The 22698-nt window shown below is 41.1% G+C and overlaps 1 protein-coding gene across 5 annotated transcripts in view; it reads left to right on the forward strand.

Moving 5' to 3' along the window:
- ZNF638 (zinc finger protein 638) overlaps positions 1 to 22698 on the forward strand; it is a 94770-nt gene that overhangs the window by 28968 nt on the left and 43104 nt on the right. For 4 of the 5 annotated variants that reach the window (XM_061583667.1, XM_061583671.1, XM_061583669.1 and 1 more), the window contains exons 2-3: positions 12028 to 13573; positions 18697 to 18758. In XM_061583667.1, the coding sequence (XP_061439651.1) occupies positions 12028 to 13573; positions 18697 to 18758 (1608 nt within the window). Of the gene's footprint in view, positions 1 to 9072; positions 9158 to 12027; positions 13574 to 18696; positions 18759 to 22698 lie in introns of those variants that run through there. The other variant, XM_061583670.1, reaches the window with a different exon arrangement.

Here is a 22698-nt window from a genome sequence, read left to right on the forward strand (position 1 = left end):
GAGGGGAGATATGATAGCACTCTTCAAGTACATGAAAGGTTGTCGCATAGAGGAGGGCCGGGATCTCTTCTCGATCGTCCCAGAGTGCAGGACACGGAATAATGGGCTCAAGTTGCAGGAAACCAGATTTCGACTGGACATCAGGAAAAACTTCCTAACTGTTAGAGCTGTACAACAATGGAACCAATGACCTAGAGAGGTAGTGGGCTCTCCAACACTGGAGGCCTTCAAGAGGCAGCTGGACAGCCATCTGTCGGGAATGCTTTGATTTGGATTCCTGCATTGAGCAGGGGGTTGGACTCGATGGCCTTGTAGGCCCGTTACTATTCTATGATTGATTCGAATGCTGAGTGTCTCTTTGGGATGGGTGGGAATGGAATGGAGTGTCCTAAAACAAAGGCTGGAACATTGAACAGGAGCACTCCATACTGCAGCATTTTATTGCAGGTCCCCCTTATAAGATTCAGCTTGTAACTAATAAACGTTTTTTAAACAAGGTCTTCCGAGCTGAGGTAGAATTGCATCTGAACTTGCTCAGTCACTTGTTCCAGAGACAAAGTAGTTCCTGCCTCACAAACCTCCACTGAACCAGTGACATGTCAATGTGTATGTCATTCCACATCCCAACTGACAGTGTACAGCAGGGTTGGGGAAAATCCAGCCTGTGTGCCCCTTGTTAGCCTCCCTGTGCTTCTCCTTTGCATGAATTGCCAAGGGCTTTGTAAGTGTCCCTGTGCATTCCTTTTCCACCCCTAGTGTTGAGGGTGGAAAGGAGAAGCATGAGGAGGCCTGCAAAGCATAGGGCTGGGAGAACTCCTCGCAAGGGATTTTGACAGGTGGGATAACCCACATGTCAATCATGTGACATAATGATATGTGGAGGTGGGTTGTCCTGCTCGCCTTTCAGAGTTGGCCCATGAAGCCCAAAAGTTCTCCACTCCTTGTATACAATTCAGGAAGGCTACATAGTATTCCTATCCTAAGAAGGAAGAAAGTGCTTAAATATTGCCAGGTGATAAAATGACTGCAAAGCAAGTAACATTACTATCTTTCTTCATTCTCATCATATCTCGAAATGCTTCTTAATATGGAGATCACTGTTCATTGCTCTATAGCAAATTGTTTCTTCAAGGTGTTTTGATGCTGCAATCCCATTGGATGTTTAAATATGTTTCAGTCCATCAACTTACAGTGCACCTCATTAAATTGAATAGTACTGTTGGTTTTTAGGTCACAAGATGGATCAAAATTGTACAGCTCTAATCACAATATACCTTCTAGGGGTGGAGGAAAAATATCATTCAGTCCACATTCTTAAGCAATCTGACTTAATTTGCACCTCCTGGACTAACACATGAATTGAAATAATTCTTCAGATTTCACATTTTTCTGAATTTTATGATATAGCGCTTGGGTCAAAGTAACAAAATGCATACACAATTTGTTTGATAAAATATTATTAATTGGTTAGAATTCTTAGTTGCTTGTTACCCAAAGGTCCCCAGGCAACTTACAACACATATAAAAACATAATGTTTAGAATGCAGACATAGAGATAAAATATATGTTTAAATATGTATTCTGTGATAATGCTCAGAACCAGTGTGGGGTAGCACAGGAGTTCCCAAACTAGTCTGGGGACTAGCAGTGGCCCGTGAGCTTCATTCAGGTGGTCCATGGCATGTCCGTGGATTTGTGGTTGAAGATGGGAGGCAGCACATCCATTGCATGGAATATTCATATTGATTTTTAATTATATTTTTATTGCTTTTATTTCTTACATTGTATTTTATTGTATTACAGTTTGAATTCTATGGAATTACAATTGCTACAACTGACAGAAAAATCATTAAGTGGTCCACTAAGACCCTTGGCAGTTTTCAAGTAGTCCATGAGAGAAAAAGTTTGGGGACCACTGGTGTAGTGGCTAGTGTGCGGGTCTAAGACTAGGGAGACCCAGGTTCAAACTGCTGTTTGTCCATGAAGCGCAGTAGATGAATGTGGGCCGGTTGCTATCTCTCAGTCTCATGTACCTCACAGATTGCTATAAAGATAAAGAGAGGACAGAACAAATTACAGGTGGGCCCCGCTATACGGCACTTTGCCTTTCGGCGTTCTGCTAATGCGGCGACTTTCAATTAGGGAAAGTCCCTGCTTTAAGGCGCTTGTTCTGCTTTTACGGCGTTTTTTGCTCGTCGCGCACCATTATCGTCAATGGGTTCCGCTTTTCGGCGGTTTCCGCTTTTCGGCAGCAGTCCGGAATGGAACCTGCTATATAGGCGGGGCCCACCTGTATGCCATCTTGAGTTCCTTGTAGGAAAAGCTGGATATAAATGTAAGACTTGATTGATTAAAAAAATAAATACACATGAGGGTATGTACACTGTCCTCAGCAAAATTATTTTCTTTGTTTTAAAGTATCCTTTGTTGAATCAATGGCGTGGTCAAGCAAAATTGTTGTATGAAAATAGGTTTTAAATTCAGTTTATATTAATTTGCTCCAGTGAGCATATGGATAATGACCAAAGAGCCAGAACTACACCAAAAAGAAAGTGAATTTAAGATGTATTAAAAATAACTAACAAATGGTGAAAAACTCTAAATATTCATTTACAAAATAAACAGTAAATTATATAGAAGTGCTAAAATAGTGAAAACATAAAATAAACGACATAAAATGATTACTATTAAATCTAAAAACAATTGCAGATAAAAACAATGAGATCACCACAAACACTAAATAGAATAAAATACTGCTTGTTGCAGGAAATTATAGATGAAAAATGGAACAAGAGAAAGCAATTATCCTTGCAACATCTGTATCACAAAGGCATATTAAAACAACGTAGGAAAATCTACTTGAGATGTTAAACTAAGTAAATAAGGTCTGTGTATAAATGATGGTAAATTGGGGATATATTAGTCAAAGGTCCATATCTACCAGATGAGACCTACTGGTTTCCACTGGAAGATTCCTGGCCAAACAAATCCACGAGTAGTAGGAAAAATAAAAAATAGAATGAAAAGGGGGGGAGGGAATGTAAGAAAAATCAAGCCTTTATGTCCTGAAAGTACAAGTTTCCTGTTAGCAACAGACAAGCATGCCCAGTGAAATGCAGAGACCCATGTGATGTTTCATTTTACATGCATTGTTATAGTAGTTAAACAGGTAATGGATTTATATTAGAGTAAATATAGTATGAAGAGAAGGGGGAGAGGTGTGAGTGAGTTAGAATGTTGAGCAATGTTGTGTGTTGATTAGCTGAGTGAAGGTGTAGCTATCTTTGTGACAACTCTGAGTTGTCAGATAGGGCAGAGAGCTTGAGGTAGAGAGGGTTGGATTTTGAGGGAGGTGGGTAGGAATGTATTCTTATTCTCTTGCGGAGATTTTGAGAAGTGTAACATAAATGAAATCAGTAAACATGATTTGATAACCACAAACTTTCAGAATCTAAATATTGAGTAAGCTTGTTTATATTTATGACATCTGTTAACTAAATAAAAGTCATTTGTTTTAATACATGCCTGATTCTTGGCCTAGCTACCACAGGTTGGCATAAGCTAAATAAGGGTGGATACAATTATATATAGTGGCAGTGAGATACCCAGTAGAGAGAAACAGTTACTGGTATCAGAAGAACAACCCACAGGTGGGATCTTTAGCAACTAAATTATCCAGAGGGGTTGAGGCTTACTGTTGCCAGGGCAGTTTGTAAGCAAAGACTGGGGGTGGGGAGATAAAACAAGGACCTTAGAAACAGCTTAGTGTGTGATAAAAGTATCTCTACCTCTGCTAGGCAGAGTGAGTGGGGGAGATCAACAACCTATTCTTCATCTCTCAAGAACACCAAACTAGCATACCTTCAGGGAAGCCATTGTTGGGAAAGGAAGGAAAGTATCCGTGGGGGAACACCAGTATAAGCTAAAAGTTGTAAGATCACATTCAGATAGAGAGCAAAGCCTCCCAAGCATTCCAGTTGTTGTGGTTCCTAATATAAAACGCCTCTCATTTCAAATTTCCAGCCACACACTGATTGGTTCTCTTTTGTAACACCCTTGAATTATGTGAGTTATTAAAATTAAGCCTTCATTAATTTGTGACATGAACCAAGATTCTGCACCTTCTTTGTTTCTTTTCCCTCACTTTCCTCTTTAGATCTTTCAGCTCCCGTTATCAAAATGTCGTAAATTCTGCCCAAGCTTAGACGAAGAACCTTGAAACACCTGGTTTCTAGCTCAGATTGCACCCTACTTTTTCAAACTAATTGCCCAAAACAAATCTGCTGTCTTTAAACAGGGATGACAATGTTGGTTAAAATAAAAATCTTCTAATGTAACAAACATATAATATAAAGATAAAAGATGCTGTACACCGCCCTGAGAGCCTTCGGGCTGTGGGCGGTATATAAATTGAACAAAATAAATAAATAAAGATGCAATTACCAGACAAAAGGGGAAGACATCCCTCACCACAAACTTAAAGTGCCTAGGGAGTAACCAGAATTCACTTGTCTAAGAGTCCTTTTAGTGCTGCTATCAGAGAGCTGTTAAGCATCCAGACACCCATCTTCAAAGGAAGATATAGGGCCCATTGCTGTGTTTATCTCAAAGTTTGTATGGCAGGAAGAATGATCCATGAGTTCAAGGATGCTTATCCAGCATCTTTTCTGCTCCTCCAGTCTTTGGCCTAGACATAAGATCGTTATGGCTTCCTGAAACCTAACTTTGATTCATACAATAAGTGGATCTCCTTCTGTACAGCACCCCAGAACCCAAAAAATAAATCCCATAGGGGATTGACACTGCAGAGGAAGAAAAACCGTTTGAAATACAGCCTCTTTTGCTTCCCTGCAAATTGTAGATAATGTCGCTTCAGTTTTTCACTATAACAGTCTTTAAGTTAGCCGTTTTTTGTTAGTCTGACCTACATTTTTGTGTGTGTGTGTGTGTGTGTGTGTGTGTTATATTCTGGGTGATATCAAACAAACTCCTCTAGTGCAAGGATTTTCACATGCAGGTTGACACTTCTGGCTCTCCTCTCCACATGCACTTCAAGAAACTGTTCCAGAGGGTTGGGGAAACCCCAGAACAGATTTAAGGGGTGCATAAGGAGAGGAGAGGATGTTCTTTTGAAAAGCCAAAGGTCTTTGTGCTAGCAGAAGCACTTTATTGAATACCCAACTTCTCTTTTCTAAGCATCTTCTGTCATAAGGCTAGAGATGCAAATTTACTAGTAATATTAAAGTAATGGGGAAATTAAATATGTTATATTTTTCCAAACCTTAACTTGTTTCATGTGCTTAAGGTGGTAATGTTTTATATAACATGCAGTGTAATAGCTTAACACATTTACTCAGAAGTAAATGACACAGTTCAGTGGGACTTGCTCCAAAATAAGTGTGTGTAGGGTTGAAACCATTCAACACCTACAACTGTACTACATTAATGAAACACAATATAAACTCCTTGGTCTTATTCAAACAATACTTGTGAATATATCCAGTATTCAGGATGGAACGCAAGTAGGTGAACCCTAGTATATCTTAGTTTTTGCCAGTTGGGAAAGCAGGAAAAAAAGAGAATGAAAAAACTGATATTATAGTTAAAAATAAAGGAAGTTATGTGAACTTTGAAACAGTATGTGCATATCAGTAGCACAGTGCAGAAGAAATTCATACACTCGTAATAATCTCAGAAGAATATAATGTAATTAACAGCAATAATGTTGAGTATTGAGTTAAACTTTATCTCTTCAATAGTATATCAAACACATTTGCTAAGAATGTTGCAGTCTTAACTTCTGCAGAATAAGCCCCAAGATCTCAGTGGGATTTCTTCTGAGTGAATATATATGCATAGGATTGAACTGTAGGTGCAATAGTAATTGTAGACAAAAATAGCTTTCCTGAACCCATTTTTACTTATTTCCTCTTCCTTTATAATAAACAATAAATACTGGGCACTTTGGTTTATTTAAGCAAAATCAGCCTCTGAAAGATCCGTTGTTTCTTATTCTGAATGTTTGTTTTGATTTTCAAAGATGTGAGACAATAAAATAACCATGATAAATAAAATAGAAGGTTCACAGTGTACAAACTTTACACAAAACAGGCCTCTTAACTTTTACATATTGGTTTGTTCCTTGAGTGTGTATTTTCCAAATTTATCAGATTCTTTCCCTAGATGCAAAAGCTGGAAAAATGTGAGGCAAACAATAACTAGCCAGAGGTTCTGTTGTACACAGGCCTTGCTGCAAGGAGCAATATTCTTTGCAGATTCCTCAGTGATATGCAGCATTTGAAAAATAATACCAAGTCTGAATGTGCTATTTCAGGGTTTGCAAAGCCCTTCAGTGGTGGCCCCAGTAGGTAGTCAGGAATCTGAGTTTTTGTATTTTTTAAAAAATAAATCTCTAGCCCTCCTATGGAGGGCTATAGAAAGTGGAGTCCCTCAAGACTTCTGAGGAAACTTAGCAGTCATGGAATAAGAGGAGAGGTCCTCTTGTGGATAAGGAATTGGTTAAGAAGCAGAAAGCAGAGAGTAGGAATAAACGGACAGTTCTCCCAATGGAGGGCTGTAGAAAGTGGAGTCCCTCAAGGATCGGTATTGGGACCTGTACTTTTCAACTTGTTCATTAATGACGTAGAATTAGGAGTGAGCAGTGAAGTGGCCAAGTTTGCTGACGATACTAAATTGTTCAGGGTTGTTAAAACAAAAAGGGATTGCAGAGAGCTCCAAAAAGATCTCTCCAAACTGAGTGAATGGGGGGGGAAATGGCAGATGCAATTCAATATAAACAAGTGTAAAATTATGCATATTGGAGCAAAAAACCTTAATTTCACATATACGCTCATGGGGTCTGAACTGGCGGTGACTGACCAGGAGGGAGACCTCGGGGTTGTAGTGGACAGCACGATGAAAATGTCGACCCAGTGTGCGGCAGCTGTGAAAAAGGCAAATTCCATGCTAGCAATAATTAGGAAAGGTATTGAAAATAAAACAGCCGATATCATAATGCCGTTGTATAAATCTATGGTGCGGCCGCATTTGGAATACTGTGTACAGTTCTGGTCGCCTCATCTCAAAAAGGATATTATAGAGTTGGAAAAGGTTCAGAAGAGGGCAACCGGAATGACCAAGGGAATGGCGCGACTCCCTTACGAGGAAAGGTTGCAGCATTTGGGGCTTTTTAGTTTAGAGAAAAGGCGGGTCAGAGGAGACATGATAGAAGTGTATAAAATTATGCATGGCATTGAGAAAGTGGATAGAGAAAAGTTCTTCTCCCTCTCTCATAATACTAGAACTCGTGGACATTCAAAGAAGCTGAATGTTGGAAGATTCAGGACAGACAAAAGGAAGAACGTTTTTACTCAGCGCATAGTTAAACAATGGAATTTGCTCCCACAAGACGCAGTAATGGCCACCAGTTTGGATAGCTTTAAAAGATTAGACAAATTCATGGAGGACAGGGCTATCAGTGGCTACTAGCCATGATGGCTGTGCTCTGCCACCCTAGTCAGAGACAGCACGCTTCTGAAAACCAGTTGCCGGAAGCCTCAGGAGGGGAGAGTGTTCTTGCACTCGGGTCCTGCTTGCGGGCTTCCCCCAGGCACCTGGTTGGCCCCTGTGAGAACAGGATGCTGGACTAGATGGGCCACTGGTCTGATCCAGCAGGCTCTTCTTATGTTCTTAAACTTATGGAGCAAAATGTTCAGATACCTTTCTAAACGATTTCTGTGAAATGAGCCAGTCTGGCTGTTTCTGCCTATCAGTGTTATTAGCCAATGAGTGAAGACAGAGCTGTGATTGATTAGCAAGTTGTGTGGACAACAGGCAATAGGGATTCCTGGTGTCCTAAAGAGTTGCTGTTTTGCCCTCCTTTTTAGTGCATTTTTTCTGCTTCTGTCTTTTTTTCTAGTCCTTGGAATCTCCATTGTGTGCCCTTCTTTTTCCCCTAGCAACCAGGATGCACCTTTCCTGTGCTGGGTTTGCCTGAGATTAGGTAGTGCCTAGAACTTATTTTCTGCAAGTACTACTACAGAATGAGTGTGAATGAATGTTAAAGAATCCCCCTTCCCCCAAAGGCAAATGTGAAAACTTTGCAAAGAGGCTTAGGAATGTTTTCTTCTTAGCTGAAACAAAATTCACTGTTAGAATCATTGAATCGTAGAGTTAGGAGGGGCCTGTAAGGCTATAGAGTCCAACCCCCTGCTCAATGCAGGAATCCAAATCAGAGCATACCTGACAGGTGCCTGTCCAGCTGCCTCTTGAATGCCTCCCGTGTTGAAGAGGCCACCACCTCCCTAGGTCATTGGTTCCATTGTCATACCTGTCTTTCAGTTAGGAAGTTTTTTCCTGATGTTGAATTGAAATCTAGCCTCCTGCAACTTGAGCCCGTTATTTCGTGTCCTTGTACTCTGGGACGATTGAGAAGCGATCCTAGCCTTCTGTGGCAACCTTTCAAGTCTTTGAAGAGTGCTATCATGTCTCCCCTTAGTCTTCTCTTCTCAAGGCTAAACATGCCCAATTCTTTCAGTCTCTCCTCATAGAGCTTTGTTTCTAGTCCCCTGATCATTTATTTATTAAATTTATATCCTTCCCTTCCTCCCAGTAAGAGCCTAGGGTGGCAAAGAAAAACACTACAACACTCTGAAACGTCATAAACAGACATATATTAAAATGAAACATCTTTAGAAACATTTTTTTAAAAGCTTTAAAAACATCTTAAAAAGCCATTCCAACACAGACTAGGATAAGGTCTCTACTTAAAAGGCTTGTTGAAAGAGGAAGGTCTCCAGTAGGCGCCAAAAAGACGACAGAGAGGGTGTGTCTGTCTAATATTTAAGAGGAGGAAATTCCAAAGGATAGGTGCCACTACACTAAAGATCATCCTTGTTGCCCTCCTCTGAACCTGTTCCAGTTTGTCTGCATCTTTCTTAAAGTGCGTTGTCCAGAACTTGATGCTGTACTCGAGATGAGATCTAACCAGTGCTGGATAGTGGGAAACAAATACTTCACGTGGTTTGGAAACCATACTTCTGTTAATGCAGCCTAAAATTGCTTTTCCCAAAGGGTCATACCTATCATTGGGCTTTGTGAGTGATGGCAACCCTTCCGTCACATCTCTAATCCGTCCTCCAGGGAGGCAGCATACCTGGTGAGTCCATGGATCTTCTCGGCATACTTGGGTTTCTATGCCATGCAGAAGGGAGTCTCCCACTATTACTACTACTCTTGTTGTTGTGGGGCATGGTTTCATTGCCTCTGCTTGACTGAGCTTCAGTCTCTTGCTCGCTGTTGCGAGTGGTCTCCTGTAATTCTTCCCCTGCAGACTGTCCTCTAGTCTCATCCTCGAGTGCCTGGAAGTGGTTCTGTAGTTTAACCAGTGAAGGATGTCTTCTAACTTTTCTATTCCTGTTACCCTTTTCCACGGAGTTTCCTCCACTTCATTGTTCCTCTCCTCAGCACTCTCCTCTTCTGCTTCAATTTGCTGCTGTTCTTCTGTCTCTTGTACTTCTCTTTGCTGTGGTTGTTCCAGCGTTCTATCTAACAATTCTTCGTTTTCTCTTATTCTGTTCTGGATGGCCACCCGCCATTCCAGGCCCTTCACTTATTCTTACAGCAATGCCACCAGCTTGCACTTGTTGCACATGTTTGCCATGTTCTCAGGCAAGAAGACAAACATTGCACACACCTTGCAGGTCACCACCACTGGAGTGTTCTTCCTGTCCACAGTCTCTACTGCCTTTTGTTTGTTTCTTTCCATTTGTATTGGAATAGCCTATGCTTTGTCCTGTCCTCCTTAAGGGTAAATAGTATGTGGTGTGCCATAGAAGGGGAAAAAAAGGAAGATGCTTTTAATTTCCCCGTCCCTATTTTCTTTCCATTTTAGTTCCAAGATAGGTGGGTGAAGAACATTTCCCATGGATTTTTCTGGGCTTTTACATTTATATACAAAATGTGTTAGGCTGAACATGTTTCATACAGTTAAATTTTCCTAAGACAGAAAAGGTTTAGGATACAGTAGAAGTGCCTGTTTCCAGCTATAGCCCCGTTTGAACAGAGATGATTTGGCCATAGTATTCCATGCTCTGGTAACTTCCAGATTGGATTGTTGCAGTGCTCTCTACGTGGGGTTGCCCTTGAAGATGACTTGGAAACTTCAGTAGGTCCAAAATGTGGAAGCCATTTTACTAGCTGGAGTTCCATTTAGAACTCATAACTCCTGTTTTAAAACAGCTGCTCTGGTTGCCAGTTCATTCCCGGGCCGAAATTTAAGGTGCTCACACTTTAAACCCTAAATGATTTAGGCACCAAATATCTTCCCTATAGACTTTCTTGGACAGACGGTGCCTTCTTGGTGGTTCCACTGTCCTCAGGAGTTTAGGGGTGGTGGCCTGGGAAAGGGCATTCTCTGTGGCAGCTCCAAGGTTTATTTATTTATTATTTGATTTATATCCCGCCCTTCCTCCCAGCAGGAGCTCAGGGCGGCAAACAGAACCGCTAAAAACACATCAAAACATCATAAAAACAGACCCTAAAATACACCCAAGCAAAACAACTTTAAAAACATTTTTTTAAAAAGCTTTAAAACATCTTTAAAAAGTGTTAAAAAACATGTTGTTTTTAAAAAAAACATATTAAAAAGCAATTAACACAGACGCAGACTGGGATAGGTCTCAACTTAAAAGGCTTGTTGAAAGAGGGAAGTCTTCAAAAGGCACTGAAAAGATAACAGAGATGACACCTGCCTAATATTCAAGCGGAGGGAATTCCACAGGGTAGGTGCCGCCACACTAAACGCCCATTTCCTATATTATACAGAACAAACCTCCTGATAAGATGGTATCTGCAGGAGCCCCTCACTGGCAGAGCGCAGCGATCAACTGGGCATATAAGGGATAAGATGATCTTTCAGGTATCCTGGTCCCGAGCTGTATAGGTTTGTACACCAAAACTAGACCCTTTAACTTGGCCCGGTTGTGGAATTCCCTCCCCACTGAGGTGCATCTGGCACCTTCATTGTATTGTTTCCATTGTATGCTGAAGACACACCTCTTTCCCTGGCTTTTGACACTTGGGATACATGTTTTCAGGACCCACCCTATTACTGCAATTGTAATTGGTTTTAAACTATTTTTATTGTTGTAACTTGCCCTGGGACCTAGGGTGACGGGTGGGTAAGAAATCAAATAATCAGAAGATTATTATCTCGTGATGGAAGATCATGAAATTAAATTGGATCGCAAATTTTAGTTAAACTTCAAGGATATTTTAAGGACTAGTATGTCACCAGTGTAGCAGATTACCAAGATAGATGGTAGTTTGACAGCTTATGTGAAATGGGTTCTGTCTTTGAGCCAGGGAGATGCTCCTGGTGGTCATGTAATGTATTTTTCTTGCTATACCTCTGTGTTTTTTTCTTGACCATATATTATTTTTCAGTAGCTTCTGTTTTAAAATTGTTGAAGCCATTTATCTAAAAATATACATAGCTCTTTTGCCCTGAAGTATAAATGTCCTCTAGTTTTGCTAGTTAATTTGGTCAAATTCAATTTTGAATGTAATGTCAAATGCAGAGTTTTTAAATAGAGGAATCCTTTACCTGTTTATGCAGAAGTAAGTTACACTGAATTACATGGAACTCACTCTCTAGTAAGTGTGAATATCATTGCAGCCTAAATTATTTTTCCTATTGGCTTAATTCAATTACCCTTGATATTCAGATGCAATGTAGTAAAATAATAAGGGCTTTCAACGTTCGGAAACACTTGTTAACATAGTTGGTGTTGAGTTTAATATAAAGGCTTTTAGATTTAAAAGCCTTAGTACATTATCAACATACTTAAGTAAAAACCGTCAGTTAACAAGTGGGTAAAAAAACCCCAAACTGGCAAAATGATTAGTTAGAAAAAAACTAAACCATTAAATGAGTTTTTCAAACAATTTACTTATGGGCAGTAGAACTACTTCAGAAAGTAGATTAAGAGATAAATGTAATCTAATTTTTGTGTGTTTAACTTTCAGCTTTGTGGTGTTCTTGGAAAATTTTGCACCTTTTGTGAATTCTCTGAACTTTGGCATTGCCAGCCCACTTCTGTTGGGCCCTGCTCCTTTACAGCTTGCTCAGATTAAGACACAGTTGGCTCTTCATCAGTTGAATTCAGTTGCTTCTAACCGTTCTATAGCATCTTATGCTTTGTTAAATGAAGCATTTTTGAAAATTGCCATGCTTAACCCTAGAGGAAACATGCCTCCAAGGCCAAGGGGACCTAATTCTTCTGGGCCAATCCTACCTGGGCCTTTTCAGGGGCCGCGACCTGGACTGGATGGTCTTCAAAGGCAGCACCCACCTGGCCCTCACATAATGCCCCAAAGATTTGTAGGTTCAGAAATGAGGGCAGGATTTCCAAGGCCAAATGTTCAACATGGAATGGATCCAAGACGAGCAGGGGAGAGAATGAATATGGAGCGGCACCAGAAAGAAGAAAGGCGTGCTACTCAATGGGATAATCCATTTCCACCAGGAAATAGTAACCAGAGTCAGTCTACTTCAGGAAAGACTGCAGAACATGCCACACGTGTTCAGAGCCGTTACACACCTGAGAGCGCTTCAAGCATCTTAGCAAGCTTTGGCTTATCTAATGAAGATTTGGAGGAACTTAGTCGCTATCCAGATGATCAGTTGACACCTGAAAACATGCCTTTAATTTTGAGGGACATCCGAATGCGCAAAATGGCTCACCAGTTACCAAGTTTACCTTCTCAGAGCAGAGAAAAGGAAAACTTTCGCAGTGATGATGGCCGTGCTTCTATGGTGAAGAGCAAGGTAATTGATTATGGGCATGAAAGCAAGTATGGATATACTGAAGCTCCCCTTGAAGTCAAAGTCTACGATTCAGATGTACCAAATGAGCAGAACATGAAAGGATTTCCACCACAGCAGGCTCCTCTAGTGACTGCTGCACCCTCCTGTGTAACCAATAGTCAAATGAATGCAGTTGAAGAACTAATACGAAAAATGGGATTCCAGAGAAGCACACCCGGTACTCAGCCCTTTTTCCCCATGGATAGTTCCAACAAGGTACCAGGACTCTGCCTTCCTTCAGGAACTGGGGTTCCTCCAGCAGCCCAGCCCATGATGCCTGTGATGCCCCCTGTTGTACCACCGATGCCTGTGATGCCTCCTATTGTCCCACAAGCTTTGCCTCCACCACCACCTATTGTCCAGCCTATGATGCCTCCTATGAACCAGCCACCGCCCCCTTTTGTACCTCCAATACTTGAGGGTGTGAATAGGCATGGTAGGATTCATCATGAATCCAGGGCTGATCCTTCTAACGCGCCACCTGGACCTACCAGTGGTCAGAAAAAATTCCAGAAAAACGAGAATGCTATTGAGTCTCCTTTTGGTGTAGTGAAAGCCTCCTGGCTTCCAGTTTTTTCACAGGCGGATGCCCAGAAGCTGAAGAGACTGCCAACTCCATCGATGATGAATGATTACTATGCTGCATCTCCAAGAATATTCCCACATGTGTGTTCTCTGTGTAATATAGAATGTAGACATTTGAAGGTGAGTCACCCCCCACCCCCCCATACATGCATTTGTATACAACATGCTCTATGTACTGGGTTTAATTTGCTTGTGGATATTTGTCGAATTTTATTCCGGTAAGATGTCCAACAATGGAGAAGATTGGAAATAAATACTTTTGTCTGTCTGATTTACACAATATGACTAGTTATTTCTGGAGGACCATAGCAGCAGATGTTGGGGATTGCAACAGGTGTTGCACTTCTATCCTTGGCAAAAGAAGGAAAAGAGTTAGGCTCTGCTCCATGTTCATTAAACCCCTTAATGTTAATGGGATTGGTTCAAAGCTGCATTGGCCTCAGCAGCTTCATAGTCTTAAGGGATATTACCTTGGCCGACACAGCAGTACCATCTTAATGCTGAAGTGTGTGTGGCCAGATGAGGTTAACTTCTGATTCTACTTCAGTGGTGGCATGGAAGTACATTCTATGCCATTAAAATTCAGAAGATCAGTTTTTCTTTCACTGTGAAAATGGATACCAAAGCTCCCTCAGTAATACATCTACCATCTTCATTAGAAGTAAACCCGTAGAGGCTGGTGAAAGATTTCGTAGAACATGCCCAAGATGATTCCAGTCCTTATGAGAGACCTGTCCTCATTTTCCTTTGGATTCCCTGTATTTTCCACTACCCTCTGCACTGTTATTTATCTTGTTTGAGTAGCTTCTGTGACCAAAAGTAGGTAGTCTTCGTGAGTAGACAAGGTATTCGGATTGAAGTCCAGTCAGGAACATTGTTATAATGGAGAATATGTTTATTATAGCATTAGATGGTAGCATAAGAATGATAGAATAAAGTAAGATAAACAATAAGATAAACAGAAGAATTACTTAAGGTTTTTTAGCTGATGCATCAAACTGCTTGACCTTTGACACTTTGAATTCAAACAATATTTGAAAGCATCAAGTTAACACAACTTTCTTAAAGTTGTTAGACTGTAATCCTGTACATACTTACCTGATAACAAGTCCCATCTAACTTGGAAGTTGTTCCTGAAGAGACATGGATAGGATTTATGAAGTTTAAAGAGTAGCCTAGCTGTGTGGTGAGCTCCTGAGCACCTGGCGGATGAAGAATTTGTTCGCCTTCATGGAAAGGAAAGCCTGGCTAGATTAAAAGAAAAGATGGGGTTGCAAGTTAGTCTTGGTCATTGAAATCAAAATGTCTTAAATTACTCATGACTTGACTTTTCAGGTTGATTTCACTGAACTTAAATGAGACTAGTTTGCTCTAGATCCATCCCAGGACTTTGTGCAGCTGTGAGAAATTCACTGACCATAATCTTTGTATGAAATATTATACTCTACTGTTACATTGTAACTATACAGTCATGAGTGTTGGTTGTTAGTCTCTCTTCCTGACAGAGAACCAAATGCCCAGTAGAGCAATTGCCAAGTATCACTTGTAGTATTTGATCCTGACAATATTGGGGGGGGTGGCCCTGCAGCATAGAGATGTAATCCTGAGACAAATTGAGATATTTGCAATATTGATTTGACTTTGACGTTCTCACAAAATTTGTTTTATTTCTTTATGTTAAGGTTTATTTTTATGCTGCCTTTTGGCCAGAAAGGCCCTCAAGGCGGCTCACAAAAAATAAATACAAATAAGAAAAGAACAATACAGTACAAAAATTGTAAGACGACAAAATATTAACAGTTTTAAAAAAACAACGAAATACATTCATCTTCCTGATAGGAGCCATCGTCAGAAAGAGCAGTGATGGGGGGCAAGGCAGGTGAAAAAGCTTACCCCTTGATGTTCCCAGCACAGTCTTGCCCCTGCAGCAGTATTTGGTTTTCTTTAGATCTCCCCCTCTTGCTCCACATCTGTCAAGGGTCTGGCATGGGTTGTGTTCCCTGTTCTTTTATTGCTCACAACAAGCAGAATACTATAAGTACGTTGTGAAATATTTTAAGTTTTCAAATATTAACCAAATATGAAGGATTGAAGGCCAGCCATAAGTATTTTTGTGTGTGATCCAATGCATGGTTACTCAGCAGTAAGTCCCTCTGAGTTCAGAAGCTGTTCTCCAGGAGTGGGGAACCTTTGACCCTCCAGATGTTGCTGAACTACAGCTCCCATCATCCCTGGCCATTGGCCATTCTTAGCTGTGGCTAATGGAAGTTGTGGTTCAGCAACATCTGGAGGGCCAAAGGTTCCCCACACATGTGTGCCTATTTTGTACGTTGCCCAGAGCAGCTGGACAGCCAGCCACATGGGCGACTAATAAATTCAATAAATAAATAAATAAATGATATCATAATGTGTTTACAATTGAAACCTTAGGGGACTACTTAGTTATCCCAGAATTTTAACTTTTTTCTGTACCAAATTCGTGTTTTTCATAATGTGCTTCTCACCCACCCCGAACCTTATGTTATCATCCAATTCGTTTTGATTCATAGAGCCTTAGTCCATAAGTTCAGGTTGTGAAATGAATTATATAAATTGTACTTGTTTAACTACACAGTGGTAGAGATCTGCATTATATATAATGCGTAAGTTAATTTCTCCAAGATTATATTTCTCAGTTACTCAAAATCTTTTATGGATGTGAGGGGTGGGGATAACATTCTGGATCAGTCTGTGCAGCTGCCTGCAAACAGGATAAATCTTGCAGTGTGGGAATTGATTTGGGTCAGAACAACTTTGTATGAAAGCAGTCTTTTTGTTGACTGTTTTAAATTTAGCCAGATCCTAAGTTTCTTGATGTTTTGCTAATGTGCACTAAACAAAATGCTAATATAATTTATTTAAATGCTTTTCTAGTTCACTTGCATTCTGCATACAAGTTAGTTGTTTATTAAATTGTTTAAGCATGCTCCATCCATTCAGAAGTTCTGGACTGCAGAGCATACATTTTCAGCCTGATTGATGATGATGATGTCCTCTGGGCAGCAAAAGCCACTTGGAATAGGAAGTTTTGTTATTTCTGTGGAAAATGCTTGGGTTTTGAAAATATCCAAAGAAGGGAGTTTGACAGTTCTGAGACAGCCAGAAAGAATGCTTCTGTTTGGACCCTTGCCATGTGAACATTGTCTTCCCAGACTATGCTGTCTTGTGTAGCACCTTAAAATTCATATAGTTATGCAGGGTCTTGTAAAAGTTGTGTATCTTCATAGTTCTTGTAGAAAGGCTTTACACATTTCTTTTACCCCTATTAGGTACAGTGCAGATTGTAGCCCAGCTACATAGTTTGTGATAAGCCTGTCACTACCCCAATCCTTTTCCCCCAGTTGCTGTTAGTTACTCAGCCCTGTGGCGCTATCCCAGCTGCCTGTATGAAGACTAATGTTGGGGCAGCCAGAATAGTTCTGCATTGCTCTTTTGGTCGCCTCATCTCAAAAAGGATATTATAGAGTTGGAAAAGGTTAAGAAGAGGGCAACCAGAATGATCAAGGGGATGGAGCGACTCCCTTATTTGCAGCATTTGAGGCTTTTTAGTTTAGAGAAAAGGTGGGTCAGAGGAGACATGATAGAAGTGTATAATGGCATTGAGAAAGTGGATAGAGAAAAGTTCTTCTCCCTCTCTCATAATACTAGAACTCGTGGACAGTCAAAGAAGCTGAATATTGGAAGATTCGGGACAGACAAAAGGAAGTACTTCTTTACTCAGCGCATAGTTAAACTATGGAATTTGCTCCTACAAGATGCAGTAATGGCCACCAGCTTGGATGGCTTTAAAAGAAGATTAGACAAATTCATGGAGGACAGGGCTATCAATGGCTACTAGCCATGATGGCTGTGCTCTGCCGCCCTAGTCAAAGGCAGCATGCTTCTGAAAACCAGTTGCCGGAAGCCTCAGGAGGGGAGAGTGTTCTTGCACTCGGGTCCTGCTTGTGGGCTTCCCCCAGGCACCTGGTAGGCCACTGTGAGAACAGGATGCTGGACTAGATGGGCCACTGGCCTGATCCAGCAGGCTCTTCTTATGTTCTTATCCAAGGAAATGCACCTTGGCAGCTGTATTATTTTTCCCTTTCTCTCTTTTCCCGTCTGAAAATTACGATATTTCTGTTCATACATGGATCCTTCTGGGCCTATGTAAAGTGGTGAGTTAAGTATTTGGTACATCACAATACTCTAATTTTTGTAATATGTACAGGTCAGGTGCCATGAATTTGACAGGTTTGAATTAATACAGTCCATTGCATGTGTTGACTTCAGGTGATGATTTTTAAGTGTTTATTAATATTTTTTTTTACAGGCTTTCTAAAATGCTTTCATTTATTTCAATCTCTCTCTGTTATACTTTTATTTGTAGTGGTTAAGGTGTTGGACTACGACCTGGGAGGCCAGGGTTAGAATCCCCACATAGCCATGAAGCTCACTGGGTGACCTTGGGCCAGTCACTGCCTCTCAGCCTCATGAAAACCCTATTCATAGGGTCGCCATAAGTCGGAATCGACTTGAGAGCAGTACATTTACATTTTTACCCCAAACTGTATTGTAGGTCATATTGATAGAAGAAATCTTAGGCTTGCCTTATTTATTTAACAACATTTATGTACTGCTTGATTGTAAAAAAAAAACAAACAAACCTCTAAGTGATTTACAAGAAACATTAAAATACCAATAAAACTGTTAAAATAGTAATTAAAAACATTTTTTAAATGATTTAAGACAGTAGTATTCCAAAAAGAGATCAAAACATACCAGCATCTTTGTGTCTGGGTAGGCTTGCCTAAGTAGAAATGTTTTAAGCAGCACCAAAAAGAGTGCAGCCAAGATTCCTGCCTGACATCAGTAGGCAGGGAGTTCCAAACGTAGGTGCTGCCACACTTAAAATACTATTTTTTTTACAAACGCAGAACAACTATTACATAGCACCTGTGCTAGTTCTGCAGATCAAAGCAGTGAAGTGGGCTTATCATTTTTGGACCGCCTGAGTACACATCACAGGGAGGTTAGGAGGATAAATGGTGCTGGGGGCATGGGAAATTCATGTATGCTACCTTGAGTTCCTTGGAGAAAAGGTGGGATATAAATGTGATTCTAATAATCTAATAATGGGCTCCTGCTGGGAGGAAGGGCTGGATATAAATCAAATAATAGATGATGATGATACTCTAGCCATAATTTGTGGCTGTCTTTTCCTATAGGATTGGATTCAACATCAGAATACTACTGCCCACATTGAGAATTGTCGTCAGCTCCGCCAACAGTAAGAACTTTCATTTAATTTGTACATTAATCATATGAGCATTTTAATTAATAGTAAAATGAATATTAGTATCTAGTAAAAATTAATTTAGTGAAATGTGGATTGCAGCTTTTATACTTTCAAGACCCTGGGAGGCCAGGGTTTGAATCCCCACATAGCCATGAAGCTCGCTGGGTGACCTTGGGCGAATCACTGCCTCTCAGCCTCCAGAAAACCCTATTCATAGGGTTGCCATAAGTTGGAATCGACTTGAAGGCAGTACAATTGCATTATTTAATTTTAGGGAATGATGGTTACTCTCAGGTAGAATATAGCAGCTCAGCTTCAAGGGTTCATTATCTCTTATATTTTGCATCTTGTTCCAAACGTATTGGGGCATTATGAAACAACTAGAAAACTACAGTAGTACCTGGCTTGATGTTTTGCGGTTGTAGAAAAGTGGAATAAATCTGAGTGAGGGGCCTGAGAAAGGAAAAATAGCCTTTTCACACAAATGTAGCAAGCATGCAAGTGTATAGATGGCTAGAAAAGACAACTGGATACTAACAGTAGAAAAATAACTGTCTGAGGGGCAACCAACCCTTGAAGAATTGAGACAACTTTGGAGGTACTGAAATACAACTTTGGAGTGATAGTTGAATACAACCCATTTTTCCCTAAGTCCTACTCAGACTAGACCCATTGAAATTAAGGAACATAAGTTAGTCATGTTGGTTCAGTGGGTCTGCTCTGAGTAGGACTAGCACTGAATACCACCCATTGAGTTAAGATGGTGGTTCCATTCCTTTCTCTCCGATAGGCATCAACAGGTAGCGTTGGGGGAGGAGGTTTCAGACCCTTGGCCTCTCAATTGTGGTGTGCCACAGGGCTCTATCCTCTCTCCCATGCTATTTAATATCTATATGAAGCCGCTGGGGACAGTCATTAGGAGATTTGGGCTGCAGTGTCACCAATATGCGGATGACACTCAGCTCTATCTCTCGTTTAAATCTTCTCCAGAGTTGGCTGTGGAGACCATGTCCAAGTGCCTGGAATCCGTGAGTGGATGGATGGGAAGGAACAGGTTGAAGTTGAATCCCGATAAGACTGAGGTGCTCCTTGTGGGAGACAAGGGAAGGTTGGGAGATGTTGACCTGATGTTCAATGGGGCAAAATTGCCCCTAAAGGACCAGGTCCGCAGCCTTGGGGTTGTTCTTGATTCCAGGCTGTCCATGGAGGCTCAGATTTCGGCAGTGAGCCGGGCAGCCTGGTATCAATTACACCTCATTCGTAGGCTGCAACCCTACCTCCCTGTTCATCAGCTTCCACTGGTAGTACATGCCCTGGTCACCTCTCGTTTAGACTACTGCAATGCGCTCTACGTGGGGTTACCCTTGAAAACGGTCCGGAAATTACAACTTATACAAAATGCTGCGGCTCGACTACTTACAAATTGTCGCCGCCAGGAACACATCACTCCAGTGTTATTCGATCTACACTGGCTTCCAGTTATTTTCCGGGCTCAATTCAAGGTGTTGGTACTAACCTTTAAATCCCTACACGGTTTCGGACCAGTTTACCTGATGGAGCGCCTCCAGCGTCACCAATTATGCCGCCCGACAGGATCAGCCACTCAGGGCCTTCTCTCAGTCCCACCAACTAAAACAGCTAGGTTGGTGGGGACTAGAGAGAGGGCATTTTCAGTGGCGGCCCCCACTCTTTGGAACTCCCTCCCGTACGATCTTCGGCATGCCCCTTCCCTGAATGTATTCCGCAAAGCCTTGAAGACCTGGCTTTTCAGACAGGCCTTTGGGACTTCCGGGGAGGGTTAATTTTCAGGACTAACTGCCTATTACTCTGAACTGTTATTCCTATTTATAGTTTCCTTGTTATATTGTATTTTATGTGTATTTTATTGTGCTGCATTTACTGCAACTGATTTGTACGTCGCCTAGAGTGGCCATTGGCCAGATAGGCGACACATAAATTAAATTATTATTATTATTATTAAGATTCCCAGTTTAATACTGAACAGTGCCTAAGTTCTGGTTGGAGATTAAGAGTTGTATCCAGTGCTGCACAAACAGAGTTCCACTTGTACAACAGGACTTCCTTTCCTCGCCCTGCGTGCCCCCAAAATCTGTTCTAGAGGGTCCTTCGATCCTCTGGATCAGATTTTGAGTCCTGGGGGAGGGTCTCCAGAGGAAAGGATGGGGATGTTCTGTTGTGCAATTGGAAGTCTGCTATGCAAGTGGAGTGGCAGCACTGGATGCAACCGATAATTATTGCTGAACTGCTTGTGAACAGTGACTACACCACCATCAGATTAACATGTTTGCAACTGACATAACCTAACAAGTCTAGTGTAGTTGCATTTAATTTCAGTATTAGAGGGATAGGAGCCAAGTCTCAGAGGGGACAATTACTTGGAACAGTTGAAGGAGGTAAAGAATATGTAGGGTGACTGCTTTCTAGGAGAAGGAATAGTAGTTCCAGAGGGAGCAGGAAAAAGGAAGTAGAGAAGGTGGTAGGCAATATGGGGATGAGATTCAGAGAGAGAGGGCATGGATGGGTGCCTTGATGCTGGAAGTGAGTAGCAGAAAGCCGAGGAAAAGTGTAGGGCTGTGGAGTTTTGGAAGGACAAAAAGACTTAGGCTGAGTGGCAGGTGACAAGTTGCAGCTCACCAGGAGGAGTGGCTTTGTCACAAATGAACATCATATGGGCAGTGATCTCTGGCACCGCCCAATGCAGCTGCCTTGAAATGGGGGTTGAGCTGTAATCCAGCTCCTACTGGGAGGAAGGGCAGATATAAAATAAATAAATAAAATAGGTCTTGATCTCAGGTACTTCTAGGAGAGGACTAAAGTATATTTTTATTCTATAAATGTAGTCTTTCGGTTAATTCAATCGCTGGTGTTGCATGTGCAGCTACTGGGCTAAGTTCATGGTACTGGTTTTGGTGTATAAATCCCTATACAGCTTGGGACCAAGATACCTGAAATGTCACCTCTTATATATACACAGTTGTTCACTGTGCTGTGCGGGTAAGAGCCTCCTGAAGATGCCATCTTATCAGGAGGTCTGTTCTGCATGATATAGGAATCAGGTCTTTAGTGCTGTGGCAGCGACAGGCTCTGTCTGCTGAAAACCTTCCTCTTTCAACAAGCCTTTTAAGGAGAGACCTTTATCCCCATCCACATCAGTATTGGAATTGTTTTTAAGATTTTATTGCTTGTTGTTTGCTTTATTTATTTATATATATATATATATATATATATATATATATCCCGCCCTTCCTACTAGCAGGAGCCCAGGGTGGCAAACAGAAATGCTAAAAACACGTTGAAACGTCATAAAAAGACCTTACAATACATCAAAACAAAACAACGTTAAAAACATTTTTTAAAAAAACGTTAAAAACATATTTAAAAAGGGTTAAAAAACGTTGTTTTTAAAAAAACATATTAAAAAGCAATTCCAACACAGACGCAGACTGGGATAGGTCTCAACTTAAAAGGCTTGTTGAAAGAGGGAAGTCTTCAGAAGGCACCGAAAAGATAACAGAGATGACACCTGCCTAATATTCAAGCGGAGGGAATTCCACAGGGTAGGTGCCGCCACACTAAACGTCCGTTTCCTATATTATACAGAACAAACCTCCTGATAAGGTGGTATCTGCAGGAGCCCCTCACCTGCAGAGTGCAGTGATTGGCTGGGTATATAAGGGGTAAGACGGTCTTTCAGGTATCCTGGTCCCGAGATGTAGAGGGCTTTGTACACCAAAACTAGAACCCTGAACTTGGCCCGGTAGATTGATACAGCTTCTTAGAATATGGTGTAATGCTGAGCATTAGTTGGGAAATGGAGGCACTTTCCAGTAGCTGACAGATGTGGAAGCCTTGCATGAAAAGAAGAGAGATACTTTTCAGTTGTAGTAATATGTTAAGTAAAAATAATATA

This window comes from Rhineura floridana, chromosome 9 (genome assembly GCF_030035675.1).
Source record: "Rhineura floridana isolate rRhiFlo1 chromosome 9, rRhiFlo1.hap2, whole genome shotgun sequence".
NCBI lineage: Eukaryota > Metazoa > Chordata > Lepidosauria > Squamata > Rhineuridae > Rhineura > Rhineura floridana.